General features: G+C 50.6%; 1 protein-coding gene across 1 annotated transcript in view; it reads left to right on the top strand.

Moving 5' to 3' along the window:
- The window catches only part of SDCCAG8 (SHH signaling and ciliogenesis regulator SDCCAG8), a 253,839-nt gene extending 241,165 nt beyond the window's left edge, over positions 1-12,674 (top strand). Inside the window, 4 exon segments of the mRNA XM_017847791.1 lie at positions 1,595-1,721; positions 2,620-2,762; positions 11,250-11,342; positions 12,336-12,674. Of these exon segments, the coding sequence (XP_017703280.1) occupies positions 1,595-1,721; positions 2,620-2,762; positions 11,250-11,342; positions 12,336-12,384 (412 nt within the window). The 3' untranslated portion in view covers positions 12,385-12,674.
- Positions 12,675-14,754: the final 2,080 nt, after the last annotated feature.

The following is a 14,754-nucleotide window of genomic DNA, read 5'->3' as shown; positions in this document are numbered from 1 at the left end:
GGATGGGGTAGGATGGGGTAGGATGGGGTAGGATGGGGTAGGATCGGGTAGGGTGTTGGAGCATGACCATGTATATATGTCACACACAGGGAAACACTCCTACTTGGATGGAAGATCTTTGCTGTTCTGTTGAGGCCAGCCTGATCCTGGAGGCAGGGCAGGGCCAGGCTGTTGCCCGGGCTTGAAAGAGGGCCCAGGGCGTCCCTGAGTCCTTACACTTTCCCCAGAACCTGCGGGCAGCGGGAGGCCCTTGGCGGGGTAGGGAGGGGCGGTGGTGGTGCGAATTGTGGGCGTGGCCACTCGGAGGCGCCCAGTCCGGGGGCGGGGCTTCCTGGGAGCATGCGCAGTGCCGGCTCTGCCCGGGCTGGGGCCTAGGCTGCGGCCCTCGCCTGCCCCGGCACAGGTAGGGCGCCCCACAGACCCGGACAACGCTGGGTATGGCTGAAAACAGGGAGTCACGGTGCGTTCTGGGGAAGGGCCAGGGCTGGGGCTCGGGCCCCTTGACCAAATCCTCCAGCCCAACCCAGCGGAGGCTGAGAAGGGCGGTGGGGCAGGGCCGGAGTAGCCGTGGGGAAATGGGAGGGCGTGGGCCGCGCAGCGCGGGAGGAAGGTCCGGACCATCGCCGGGTTTCCCAGAGGGCAGTGGTTCCTGTGCCCACATGTGCGGCCTTTTCTGTGAAGGAACCTATCCCAACCCCAGGGCCCGAACGTGTGGCCGTGTCAGTGCTTAGTAGTGCTCGGAGCCCCAGGAGAACTCGAACTGAGGGCAGCCAGAGGCCGGTGTCCGCAGAACCGCCCACAGGTCTTCGGCTCAGTAGCCTGGAGTTTGAAAGGCACCTTGAGCTTTAATGGCCTTTTCCTTGTGAGAATCCGAGTTAACGTGCCTGCTGGTGCTTTTGACGGGTGAGGACGTGAGGCAGGCCACACATGTCGCTTCTCTCCAGAACACTTCTGGGTAGTCGTTCAATTCCAAATTTAATCCAAAGCCAACAGTTCCATGAGTGAGTGTGCTGCTGGCTGTAGGAAGCCGACTGTGGACAGATGAGGATAATGGTCCGAGTCAATTAGCAAGTCTGGAGAGGAGCGCCCATCAGCAGAATGACAAATTTAGGATCTTTAAAGACATCTGGTCAGCGATGCCGGAGCTCGTGATTGACTGAGTGATTAATAATGGAAAACCCTTACTTCAGTGTTTCCACGGCCCTCACCCACTTCCCCAGCCGGGGCGGCCGTGTGCTCAGCCTGCCAGAGACCTTTCCAGCTGAACAATGGCGGCATTTAGGCCCCTCATCTTTGACCTCTACTTGTTAGTTCAAAGTTTCCTTTTTTCTTCCACTTACCCCACTTATCTGCGTGTTTTCTAATTGATAGCGTACTGAGATGGCTCCCAGTTCCCACGCACATTTGCTAGAATGTTACCTTCACACAGTGCGTACCAAGGGCCCACTGCTAGCCAGAGCCTGGCACCTCAGGGTCACTTAGGCGTCCTGCTTCTGGTTCCCTAGCAGGGGCTTCCCTCAGATACACACAGCCCCTGGGCCTGTTGAAAGGCTGACGTTATCCCTCTTTAATTCTGCGGTGGATTTTTCTTCAGGCTAAGGCAGCTGGATAAGCACAGCCAGGCCACAGCCCAGCAGCTGGTGCAGCTCCTCAACAAGCAGAACCAGCTTCTCCTGGAGAGGCAGAGCCTGTCGGAAGAGGTGGACCGGCTGCGGAGCCAGGTACTGTGCAGAACACGGCGCAGGTGGGAGTCCGTGGGCGGGCTCAGCCCACCCAAGAACACGCGGGAGTCTTCCGGTGGGTCTTTTATGCAGCTCAACAGGCCGGCTTTCCCACGGATCACATCGGTTAGCAGTAAGCTGGGAGGGAGGTCCTGACGACTGTGCTGGGCGGTGCAGGACCCAGAGAAGCGGAGCCATGCGCCCGTCCTGGTGAGGGGGTTAAAGTCCGTGCAGGTGAACAGACCCAGGCCCGCGAATGAACGAACCACACCAAGTGCCAAGCTGCGCCGTGCAGGCCGCGGAGGGTGCGAGAGCAGGGAGAAGTGGGAGGACGACCGTGGGCGGCAAAACAGGTTTTTTGGAGGAGGGTGGCCTTGAGCTGCCTCTGAAGGTCGTGTATGGTTTGAATTGGTTGAGGAAAGAGGTGTTCTCAATTAGCAAAGTCGTCTTGAATGGAATGCAGGCATCTTGTCCTAAATTAGCTGATTACTGGGCTACTATCTGGAGTGCTTGCAGAGCACCCAGCAGTGTTACACAGCATGCATTAATCCCCTTTACCCTGGAACAAGCAGGCGGTGCTGACATCATTGTCTCCATGTTTTAGATAGGGAAACCAAGGCCCAGACAAGCATTACAGCTGGGAGGTAGGGACACCACAAATGGAACCTAAGCCTGACTCCACAGCCCGGGCTTTCCCCATTCAGGTGAGATCCAGGGCCACCAGCAGGGAAAAGGGAGGAAGGAAAGTGTCCGGTGAGTTTGGAACGCAGTATGAAACCTCTTGTTTTCTAAATCGCTTCTCTGCCTGTTAGAGAGGCTGTGCATTTTGCCCCATCAAGCAGTTTGTTAGGATAATGAGGTGGTCCGGGGGCTGACCAAGGCCTCCGCCTTTCATTAGGATTGCACCCGGGTGCTCTGTGAGCGCCCTGGGGACTTCAGGCAGTACGCGCTTGGAGTGATGAATAGGAAAAATGCATCTGGAAATGGAAACGAAGAGGAGTCTCGTTCTTCTTACAAAATGACCCTGTGCTCAAGGAACCTGTAAGTACTGACTTTTCCCACTCAGCCCAAAATCCCTCTGCAAAACGTGTTCACAGGCAGTAAATGAGCACAGCCAGGCGCCAGGGAGCTAAGGCCTGGAGGTGGAAACGCCTCTGCTGTCCCCATGCTTCTGAGACTGCTCACCGGACCGTGGCGGAGCAGGCTGCTCAAAGTCCTGGCCACAGTCGCACTGCCACTGCTAAGCGAGGAGGCGAGGCCTCACCTGGCGCGCTCCACGGCAGGGTCCTGGAACCTGAATTTCGCCAAGCTGGTGGGGTGATTCTGGAGGACACTACATTTTGAAAACCTTCGAAGTGTTTGGAGCTGGAAAGAACAGAGAATTATTCCAGTCTGTGTCACTGTGCTGAAGCCCCCACCCCCGCTTCGGACAAGTAACTTAAGCCTTTTTCCAGCCTCAGTTTCTCCTCTGCACAGTGGGCATGGTGCACGCCTGGCTTCACGGGCTACTGGGTGTGCTGAGTGCAGGCGGGATGCCCCACAGGCCCTGGGGCACACAGGCTGGACATGTGAGGGTGTTTCCTTTCTCCCTCATCTTCACAGTGTCCTGGGAGAGGTTCAGGGAAGGCAGAGGCCTGCAGAGCAGCAGCCGCAGCCGTAGGACAAGCGGCACTCCCCTGTCCTCTGCTTTCAGGATGACCCCCTCATCCTCCACCAGACCCAGCTCAGAACCCAGCCCTGTGGGCAGGTCCTCAGGGAGAGCCCCAGCGGCACCTGCTTGAGGCCTGGCCAGCCAAAGGTCAGGGCCACTGGGGCCACTAGGTCTCCTGGCAGGTGACTAGGCTCTTGTCACGTAGGAGGGAGGGACCGTGACTCCTGGCATGCATGAATCTTTGGCCTCTAAAGCCGAGAACTCTGTCAGGCCTCAGGTGTGGGGAGTCTTCCGTGGACGCTGAAGCGCGCGGCAGCCTCCTTTGGGCTCTGGGCTAGGTCAGGAGAACGTGGGCTTTGCCTTTTAACTCCCCATCTGCCTGCTTTACAGCACACTCAGATCTTAACATGGATCACCCGTGCTTAGAAGCCTCTTCCAGGGCTTTACAAATCTGGTTATTGCCAAGTGAGTTGCAGAATTTTCACAAAATGCATTAAAAAAACCCCGAACCTCAAAAAATCCTCAGAAAAACTAGCAGGTCTTTCTTCTTTTGCCTGAAGCAGCAGCAATGCTTTGCCCATCCTGTGCTATCTGATACTGGCCCATCTGGCTCATCTCTAAAGCGGCCTTTCAGATTCAAATATTACACTTGGAGTTATTTTAATATGAACATGACAAAAGAAATTTGGTAGAGGGAATGTTGGCTTTCAGTTGCAAATACTAGTGGTCAGAGAGGAGGCAGGGATCCAGGTTTGCAAGCGCTCTGCGGAATATCTAAACCCAGAGCCCGCTTTTTCTGGCTAAGCCTGGCCTTCGCCTCTAGGTAGGGGCTGTCAGTGGGCTTCAGCCCCTGCAATGCCTTCTTGTCATGGAATCAGCGTGTGAGTTAGGCTTCTGCTGAGCCGTGCTGTGAGCGAGGCTGCTGTAGGTTCAAGCAGGTATTTTGGAGGAGGTGCCGCCTGAGGGCTCTGGAGTGCTCAGCCAGCCTCTCTGTTTTCCTGGAGTGGCCTGCAGGTCCAGATCTTGGGCAGCTGAGGTTAGAGCTGTCCTCATGTCCGGGTTAGAAATGGTTTAACTAAAGGCTTCCATTTTCTCAGCCTGGATGAGTTAAGCTTAGCTTAATTTTGCATGTCTAACTCTAAACATCTCTGTCCATTTAATACCCAGAAGAGAATGGGTCGGGCAGTGGTTCCAAAGCAAAGTCCACCCCTTTCCTTCACTCCCTGTCCTGGGTCCTGAGCCCCGCTGCCCCGGGTGGTGGGGCTCAGGCTGGCCTGTGGCCTCCGACAGCAAGTGTCTAGCCTGTTAGCAGGCTTCATTATTCTAACTTCTTTCTGCTTGAATTCTGAACCACTCAAAACGACATGGCTGGCAGAGGGAGACCCTGGTAGTGGTAGTTGCCACACGGATGCTTTTGGCCACGAGACCTGCCATCCTTCCCGCTCCCCTCCCCGGGGCTGTCTGCGGCGGGCAGGGCCCAGGCCACTGGCTACAGCTCTCGGCTCATGGCTTGGCTTGTGCTTTGTTTTGTTTTGTTTTTTGAGACGGAGTCTCGCTCTGTCACCTAGACTGGACTGGAGTACAGTGGTACTATCTCTGCTCACTACAACCTCTGCCTCCCAGGTTCAAGTGATTCTCCTGCCTCAGGCTCCCAAGTAGTTGGGTTTACAGGCACCCACCACCATGCCCAGCTAATTTTTTGGTATTTTTAGTAGAAACGGAGTTTCACCATGTTGGCCAGACTGGTCTCGAACTCCTGACCTCAGATGATCCGCCCACCTCAGCCTCCTAAAGTGCTGGGATTACAGGTGTGAGCCACTGCGCCCGGCTGTGTTTCTTTTGAGATGAGTTTTTTTCTTATCACCCAGGCTGGAGTGCAATGGCATGGTCTTGGCTCACTGCAACCTCTGCCTCCTGGGTTCAAGCAATTCTCCTGCCTCATCCTCTCAAGTAGCTGGGATTACAGGCGCCCACCACACCGGGCTAATTTTGTGTTTTTAATAAAGACTGGGTTTCTCCATGTTGGCCAGGCTGGTCTCGAACTCCTGACCTCAGGTGATCTGCCCACCTTTGCCTCCCAAAGTGCTGGCATTACAGGCGTGAGCCACCGCGCCCGGCCTCTTGGCTTGTTCTTAGTTTTGGGTGACTACAAATAATGGCATTATTGATCTCCTGCCTCACCCTGGGGAAACAGCTTCAAGAAAATGGCTTTTAAATGTCATGAAATGGCTCTTTCTTCTCCTTGTGGAGAACAGACATTGAAGCATTTGCCCAGCTTTGCCTAGACGCAGTTCCCCGCACTCTGTATTGCGAGAGGGTCAGGGCCTCCAGAGAGACACTCTGGCCTGTCTTTTGTTTGAAACTGGGTAGTCACACTCTCACCTCTTCTTGAGAGGCAGGCCCTGGCTAGGGGAGGCTGAAACCTGGGTGTGGGGTTGGGGGGAGGGGATTCGGGGGGAGGTCAGTGGGTCTTGGGGAAGTTTGGGCAGGGCCTGACAGCTTGGAGCAGGGTCAGGGGTCTGCAACCTAGAGCCTGGGGGCTCTAACATCTGGCTAGGAAGGTTGGAGCCGGCTGGTGAGGAAATAGGAGTCTTGGGGAGGATGGCATCTGGGAGAGGGGAAAACAGAAATTATCTGTCCACTTAGAGGATGGTCTCAACCATCAAGCTGATTTTCTGTGTCTGCGTGCTTATTTGGTAATGAATACGGTCTCAGCTGACTTGCATTTTCTGATGGCCGTCATATCCTAAGTAGGCTGTTTGGTGCTGTCTGCAGTGTTCAGTCTGGGGAGTGATTCCCTTTTAGTCCCCTCATATGAATCACTTACAGTTTAGAAAACAGAGTCGGAAACTGACTTGTCAGTGGTTCATCAGTTGGCCCTATGACTTTTAAGCATTCTTGGCAGTGAATTTACTTTCTAATTTGATTTAAACTTGTGCATGGATCCAGCAGCCATATGTGATTATATTCAAGATCATCGACATTATCTCATTATACCAAAGGACTCATAGAAGAGAGCCGAAAACAAGCAGGGGACGCAGAGACACAGAAGATGATGAAGGAGGAAAGGCCCATTGCGACTGGAAGCAAAGGGAGAAGGGAGGCTCTAGAAAAGTGGCAGCTCTAGGGACCAACACTCCCTGCTGGGGAGGCCTGTCCGCAAGGCAGAGCTGCTGCAGGCGGCCATGTGAGGCCTTGGAGGTGTCACCTAATTTACTGTGGTCCTTCCAGGAGCCCTGGGGGCCTCGCCCAGCTGACTTAGGAGCTACCACAAAGTTAGCTACCTGTAAGACAGATGGTGCTTGAATAGAACAGCAAATACACTGAATAAAATAAATTAAAAAGCCTCCTCCTGAACCAAGATTTTTTGGAAAGAATTCTAAATAGATGAAAACAAACAATTTGATTTCAACCAAATTGTTGTTTTTTTGTTTTTATCCTGATTTTCACCCGAATTGTCAGTCTCAAAATAAACACTGATACATTCCCAGAAAATATTTTCAAATAAAACTGACTCTGTTAAAGTTTGCCCTGATTCTTTCAAAACTGTGTACAAGACACTGTCAACCAAAGTGACTTGCATATTTTTTTAAATAAACTTGAACATATGCAGCTAAAATGTCATTAACTCCCTGCTGCCTGAGTGTTTTTAAAGATGACACGAGACCCCGGGTGCTGCGTGTCTAACATAAGCATCTCGCGACCTTCGGCGAAACTTCCCCAGACACCTCCAACAGCAGAGAGTTAAACTTTGTGTTTTTTGACTGAGCACCCTGTGTCTAATATTGAAAAGCGCACAGGGCTTCATTTTAGCCAGACTTGCTCTTCCGTTAGCAGTTCACTTTGTCCAAGAGTGAGTACTTTCAGAATGAGAATCATGGGAGAAAAGTACATTGAATTTTATATTCCTTCAGATACATTTGCTCTACTTATTGCTTCCTGAGTCAGACATTACATTTTGCAATATAAATTCACAATCAAGATTTTAAAGGGAGCTAAATATTTTAATCCAATTAGACAAGTGAACAAAACACTGAATATTACATGTAGTGTAGATCAGTGGTTCTTGCCTTTAAAAGACTGTAATTCCGTCACATTACAACCCCAAATGTCAGTGTTGTCTTTATTTTTAACACTTTCAAACATGAGGCAGCCAGAGGCTCCACTCTCTGCTGTTGGTGACACTGTCTGTCCTTTGGGAATTCTTAAAATCTATTTACCATGGAAACATGGTTCATATAAAACACAGACCTGCCTGTGTGGAGAGGAAGTTCTGATGACTCAGGGGACTTGAGAAAGCTGGAAGATGACAAACTCAGACCCCATGGTTAGGAAGGAACCCTTGGGCTCGGGTGCACCCTGGGGAGGAGGCAGCACCTCAGAGCCAGGACCTCCACCCCAGCCTCCTGTGTGCGGGGGCCTCCCTCTCCCCCTCAAGTCCAGCTAGAGATGCTGTCTTATGGAAAGTCCCACTTCTTGTCTGCAAGGCGGCCTTCTCTGTGGCTACCTTACCATTTCTCTGGTTTCTACGGCCCCGTTCCTTTCTCAGAGCCCAGAAGCAGCAATGCCAAGGCCTGCAGTGGAAGGGAAGGAGGGCTTTGAACTCTGCCTGCCGTGTGGCTGCTGTTGTCAGAGGCCCAGCTGGGCAGCCAGGAGGGAAGAGTGGCCGCTGCCCTGGGATGGCCTTAACCATGAGCTCCTGCCCTGCTTTGCAGCTGACAGAGCAAGGTTCCTGGACAGCCTGACCTGGAGGGGATGAGGCCTCTCAGCGAGAACCTCAGCCACGGTGCTGGGGACAGCAGGGCCACGGGGGCCTGAGGGTGGCCGAGCGCCCCTCAGCTCTGTAGAGGAACACTCCCTTCTAACAGGTGGCTTCCTGCTCGAAGGCTGTGCTTCCACAACGTTCTGCCCAGCATGCTGAGGGCACCTCTCTCCTCACTGCATTGGTGGCAAGCCCGAGCTCACGTGGCTTCTTTCATCCAGGTTTCCTGCCCAATTTGGCAGCTGAATTCCGTAGATATCAAAGTGGTTCCCCTCATCTGCTAGAACAAGCAGGAGAGTCCTGCATGGGAGTCTGGACTCTGAGGGCAAACTGCCTGGGTCCCAATCTCAGCTCTGCGTCGCTTCAGAGACATGTGTTAGCTTCCATGTCCCTTGATTTCTGGCAGAGAAAAAGAAAAAAACCAGCTTCCCTTGAAAAGGAAGTGCCTGATATCACCCAGAGCCCAGCACGGATGGTTATGAAACCAGCAGGATTAGTGCTGAGATCATTGTGGGCTTGAAAGGGCCATTTGAGATAAATAACCATTTTGTACATAGAAAAATAAGGCTCAGAGAAATGAAGTGAATGGAATTGGGAAGTGGCTGGGCAGGGAAATGAACTTCTTCTCAGGCCACAGGATGTGTGGATGGGGGCAGGTACCCGAGCGGGTGTGGGCGGAGCCGGGCCTGGCTGGAACAGCTGCCGAGCCCTAGCCCTGGCGCCCAGAACACGAGGCGGAGGCGGGAGGCGAGCCACCAAGCGAGGCAGGGGCTGCCCTGGAGCTCTGTCAACTCAGGGCCAGCTTTGAAATGCCCCAGATGGAGATGGGGGGAGGGGTCTGCCCTCTCCAGTTACAAATGGATGCTTTATTGCCAGCCACACAAGGGACCAGGACCATGTTTTGACTTGGCCAAACAGAGGCAGCATGCCAGTGAGCAGAGCAGATAGCGGGGGGCGGGGGGAAGGGGATGTTACCTTCAGAAGGGCTGGCTAGAGCCACCCACAGAGAGAATGAAGTGGAAAGTCCAGGCAGGTCTCCCGTGAGCGGGGCGAGGGGTGCCACCATCTCCCCGGGCTGCCACCTCTGGCCTTTCCGGCTGGCTTGGAAACAAAGAGGCAGAAGAGGCTGGCTGGACCCACTGCGTGGTCGCCCGGGTAACAGTTCAGGTCACCCCGAGCAACTCATTTCTTACACTCAGAACTTACCAAACTTGAGAAATGAACGAGGCAGGGTTTGTGGAGAGAAGACTCCCATAGGATTTAAAGTGAGAACAAAGAAAATGGGTTAGCAGCTGTGCGCCTGCAGATGGGGTGCGTTTCCGCCACCTGTGGACAGCACGGCAGGGGAGCAGTGGCCAGTGCGCTGCAGGGCAGCCACAGGAGGGCCAAAGCAAGGGCCACGATGACAAATGGAAAGGCAGAAGGATGAGAGACACTGGCTGAGGGCTCACGTCCCACTGGCATACGCACGCGCTTCTTTCCTGGACAGCGAGACCACGGTCACTGTGGTGCTGATGACAGGACTTTCTGGAAATAAGCATCATGGATATCTCTAATGGCAGATAAGCCAGATGTGGGCAGTAACTACAGCTTCTGTCTCGGGACGTGCTGCAGGGTCAGAGAAATGTGTGGTACTGAAGAGTCAGCAAACGGAGGCGACAAAACGGTGAGCTCCTAGGACAGATTATCCAGCCCCCCAGTGCTGACTGAACGCTCACCATGGGCCAGGCACGGCTGCAGGCATGGGGGCTTGAGCAGCGGATGGTGAGTTTGACAGTGTGAAAGTGGGGATGGGTATAGAGCTTCTCACCTGGGCTGCATGAAATTCAAAGCCCATGCAGACGGTCACGGCCGGTCTGCCGCAGGAAGGCATCAGGCTGACTTCCATGTTCCTGGTGAGGCCCACACATCTGTGTCACTCCCGTGCAGGCCCACGGAATTAGGAGGTCACCTGAGTGCCAGCAGCGAACAGCTCCGATAATGATAAATTGCTAGGTGGCCTGGGAGCCCACAGGCGTTATGCAGACTCATCATGAGAATTGCCTGTTTCCTGGTTACTTTTATTTCAGGTTTTCAGGCCTATTCTGTATTGTGCGTATGTGGGTGTGTTTTCCACCCAAAATTCAATTCTTTTTTTCATTTATTTTTTTAAGAGACACGGTCACGATCTGTCACCCAGGCTGCAGTGCAGTGGCACGATCATAGCTCACTGCAGCCTTGAATTCTGGGCTACAGCAATCCTCCTGCATCAGCCTTTTGAGTCCCTGGGACTACAGGTGTGCACCACCACACGTGGCTAATTTTTACACTTTTTCTGTAGAGATGAGGTCTTGCTATGTTGCCCAGGCTGGTCTCGAACTCCTGGACTCAAGCGATCCTAGTGCCTCAGCCTCCCAAAGCGTGGGGATTACAGGTGTGACCACTGTGCTCAGCTGATAGTTGGGCTGTTTTGCTTTTGAAGTGTTATCTGTTGGGATTTATGCTTACCCTTTTTGTATTCAGAGTCATCCTGGCATTTCTAAGGTTAGGAAGCCACTGTGTCAAGAGTGAGGCCACCAGGCCACCTGCCCTACGTGGCCAATCCATGGAGCAGGGGTGGAGGGCCATTCAAACCAGGCATTTAGCAGGACTGTGCTGGGTCAGTTCGATCAGCTGGCCTGGAAGGCAGGTCAGCTTGGTGCAAACCATGTGTTTGACGATCAGATTGCATTGGTGGCAGTCTCTGCTGTGAGTATCCCACTGAAGATAGAAGGGAGTCCCCTCTGCAATGGCAGGGCTCTAGGGCACAGTGCACGGGGTGGACTCCACATGGGCCACTCAGAAAGGGCCTGGAGAACAAAGCACCCTGTGGGCCCAGGAAATAGTCCACCTGGCCCCACAGGCCTGCGAGGGCTGTGCGCGTCGGATGGCAGGTTTACTAGGAGGAGTGAGGCCTCCTGCCGGAGCCCCACCTGCATTCAGCCTGAGGCCAGGCCCCCAGCTACTCTAACTACTCTGCTGAGACCACCCCACTACTCAACAGACCTGCTCGAGAAAAAGTTGTCCTCAGGGCCTCTCACACACTGTGAAATCTACTTGAAATGTAAACATTACTTTTTCTCATTTCTTATAAAAGGCAACGGGCTGATGTTCATGTATTTCTCTTGAATGAAGATTCGGTTTCACTCATTGTCCTGTCTTGGAAATCCCCACATCATGACGGCTTAAAGTAGGTTGACAGTCCTCCCTTGGAGTCTAGCTTGGAAAATCCTCACAGGGGAGGGGCAGGCCCACTTCTCTTTTTGGCAGACGGTTCCTAACTACAGAGGGACCAGATTGGGCGCCTGGCCCTGCAGTGCGGCCAGTGTAACTGATGCGGAAACTGGGATTTGGAAACCATTGGCTTTTCTCTGGACTTGACACTCTAGAGGGCGAGGACTGTGGCCCAGTCACCTTCCCACACAGTGCAGAGCAGAAACTCCAGCCATGTTTTGTGGAATAGAACCGTTTCCAGTGGCTTCTGACTGTAGTTCCTGATGTGGTTTAAACTAATTTGGGCAGCCATGGCAGCAGAGGCCAGGAACAGTATTCAGTACTTTCTGAACTTGCGATTCTCCCCCAACCCAATTCGCATGAAGCAGCTTTGGAACATTTGTATCTGTGTAAAACTAAGAGACCTCAGTACACCCAATCCCCTCTTCCAACACATGGGAGTTTTCGAGGTTTCCATGTGAAAATACTTTTTTATATGTTACAATAAATCTGGAGATGTTTCAGCTTGTTTTGTTTCAGGAGGAATTTCTCAGGGGCACTTGGCCTACACCCTGTTTTTCTTCTAGAATTACCTGCTGTAAGGTCAGAACAATTTTCAGTGAACAGATTCTGGCACAAATCAATGTGTCCTTTCCTGGAGAGGAGAAGAGATGGCTCTCTGGCCATGTCCTAACACCAGACTGTCCTTATTTAAGAAGCACGAGTGTCTGTAGTCTAGGTTGTTTTCAAATTTAACCCATTAAACCAGTTAACCTTATTTCGTATGTGACAAGGGCTTTGATGTGGACAAGATGAGGCACAAACTTTTCATATAATTTCCACATTTTTAGCAACAGGTTTTTTTCTGCAACAGTTTTCATCATAAAAGGTGACTAAACCAGCAAATGAGAAGACAAATCACATTGAAGAACATGAGCTATTGAAACTTACTTTTTATTATTTTTTCCAGTTACCCAGCATGCCACAATCTGATTGCTGACCTGGATGGAACAGAGTGAAATAAATGATTTACAAAGAGATATTTACATTCATCTGATTTAGACTTAATATGCCACAATGCACCACGACCTTCCCAGGGTGACACCGCCTCAGCCTGCAGGGGGGGGCTGGTCCTCATCAGCGCGTGCGCCATCCCTGCACGCAGCCGGGCTGGAGCTGGAGTCTGACTCCAGATGAGCAGAGCTCCTGGTGTATGTTTTCAGAAATGGCTTGAAGTTACGTGTTTCAATCTGCTCATTCGTATGCTAGGTTGTACATATGATTTTCAATAAATGAACTTTTTAAAGACTTGAGTTGTAATGTTTCCTTTTTATCTTGTAGTGATGAACAAAACACACCAAAAAGGCACATATTTTAACTAGGCCAAAGTATATTAAGGACCAAACTTTTTTTCCTGCCATTCATTTTTCTTTTCATGATCTATATATCAATCATCCTTCACCTTTAATCAATGTCCCATCAGACTCCATTTTATTTATTGTCCTAATTTGTGCACAATCAATCAGGAGACACCAGGAAGCACTATGCATTACTCTTTCCATTCTGTTAAACAACGAAAACAGACAAAAAAGCATCTTTGGCTCGGTGGTGTCAGATTTTTTTCTTTAATATGCAGTATTTGAGAGGAGCCTAAAAACGTACTTAGTGAAATTAGAAAATTTACTTAGAGTATATCAAATATCTGTACACAGATAATTATTTGTCTAAAATAGTATTTCTACTATACACAGTTAAGCCCTCAAATGCTTTAAAGTAATAAAAATGGACACTGGACATACTGTCTTGTGTCTGAGAATGACGAACACTAAAGGCAAGGCTGCAGTTGGGACAGGTCCCTGACCTTTGGCTACCCTGCTTGGCCAGCGAGCCATCATCCTCATCCCCATCTCAACACAGAGCTGATGTCACCATACGCTCAGCCTTGCCTCTCAGAAGTGGTGTGGACGAGGCTTTGGAGGCGGTGGCATGATCTACACACACAGACCATTCGAATCTCTTGAGCATGTAAAAGGCTCAAGCCTGAAACAGTAGAACTTCTATTCAGATTCAGAAGTTTTTTCATCAAATGTGCTAGACATAAAGGCTGTCACATAAGATATTTTAATTGTCCTTAATTCTGTTTTAGATATACTGTGAATAAATTATACAATATTCTAAAAATAGCACCTTTAAAGAATTATAGAGGTCACTTTATTTTAGCCTCCTGGATCTGTCAACCCCAGTGGTTTTGAGCGAAGAGCACATGTGAGAATGCTCTCAAATTTGGCTGTGTGACGTACACATACGCGCTTGACTCACTCTGGTCCCAAAAGCCATTCCTCTGTCTGGCTTCATCACAGGAGCAAAGCCAAGTTTCTACAATAGTAGCTTTATGAGGTAAAATCAGAAAAAGGCCCCATCCAGAATGATTCAACGTGAAGTCAGACTGCAGTCCAGCCGTCCTACCCATCTACATCACCCGTGTCTAAGTTTAATTTGCCATGACATGTTAGAAATACACTCTAAGAAAGGAAGTATGCAGAGCAGTACATTATCAGGAAGACATTAATGACAAGCTACATTCCTTCAGATTCTGGGTCCAAACCATGGGTTGTATAGATGAGGAGGGTCTGAATGTCTCCAAGGTCTGAGACCTCCTCCATCCCTGGCTTCACAGAATATCCGTCCTAAATCCAGTGCTGAGAGTCAGCGTCTCCCCTCGGAAGCAGCCCTTCATCACAGTTTGCATAACCGCACTACTGCCGTTCCACTGAAGTAAAAATGAGCCCCTCCCTATGTGTGTCTGAGCTACAAGGAATTTGTATATTTTCCTGTCACATTTTATACAAGGTAGGTTAATCCCAGCTGGGGCTATTAAAAATCTGTTTTCATTAAAGAAGATTTAATTTGGGGGGATTATAGAACCACATCCAACAACAAGAAACAGAGAAGTAGCAGATTGACATAGTGCTTTATTTAAGCTGTCTGCACGAAGGAAAATCATGTTCATCCCTATATACGTGTAAAAATACTAAGGATGTACAGTGTACAAAAACAGTTTCTCCTAGTTATTTCACATCCTCGTGGGCCATATACTTAAGGAAATAGACAGTTTTAGTGTGACCAACAGTAAGAGTAATACAGTTTCTTGGGTTTATAGTTGCATCTGCTTAAACCCTTAACCAGATGACTAGACCTTGCACAGATCTAATGAAAGAACTAGCAAGGTCAAGAAATGTCACAAACCATAAAGCTACAGGGAGGTAATTCAACGACCAATTTAGAGGTTTTCTTTTTATTTAAATAAATACTTTACATTTCATGCTTGCCTGTAATGCACTACCAGGAGCAAGGTGAGGAAATTCTACTGTGGACAGTACAAACAGTAG

Source organism: Rhinopithecus bieti, unplaced genomic scaffold (genome assembly GCF_001698545.2).
Source record: "Rhinopithecus bieti isolate Rb0 unplaced genomic scaffold, ASM169854v2 scaffold_28016, whole genome shotgun sequence".
NCBI classification, from domain to species: Eukaryota; Metazoa; Chordata; class Mammalia; order Primates; family Cercopithecidae; genus Rhinopithecus; species Rhinopithecus bieti.
This window is presented reverse-complemented; position numbering and strand designations above follow the sequence as displayed.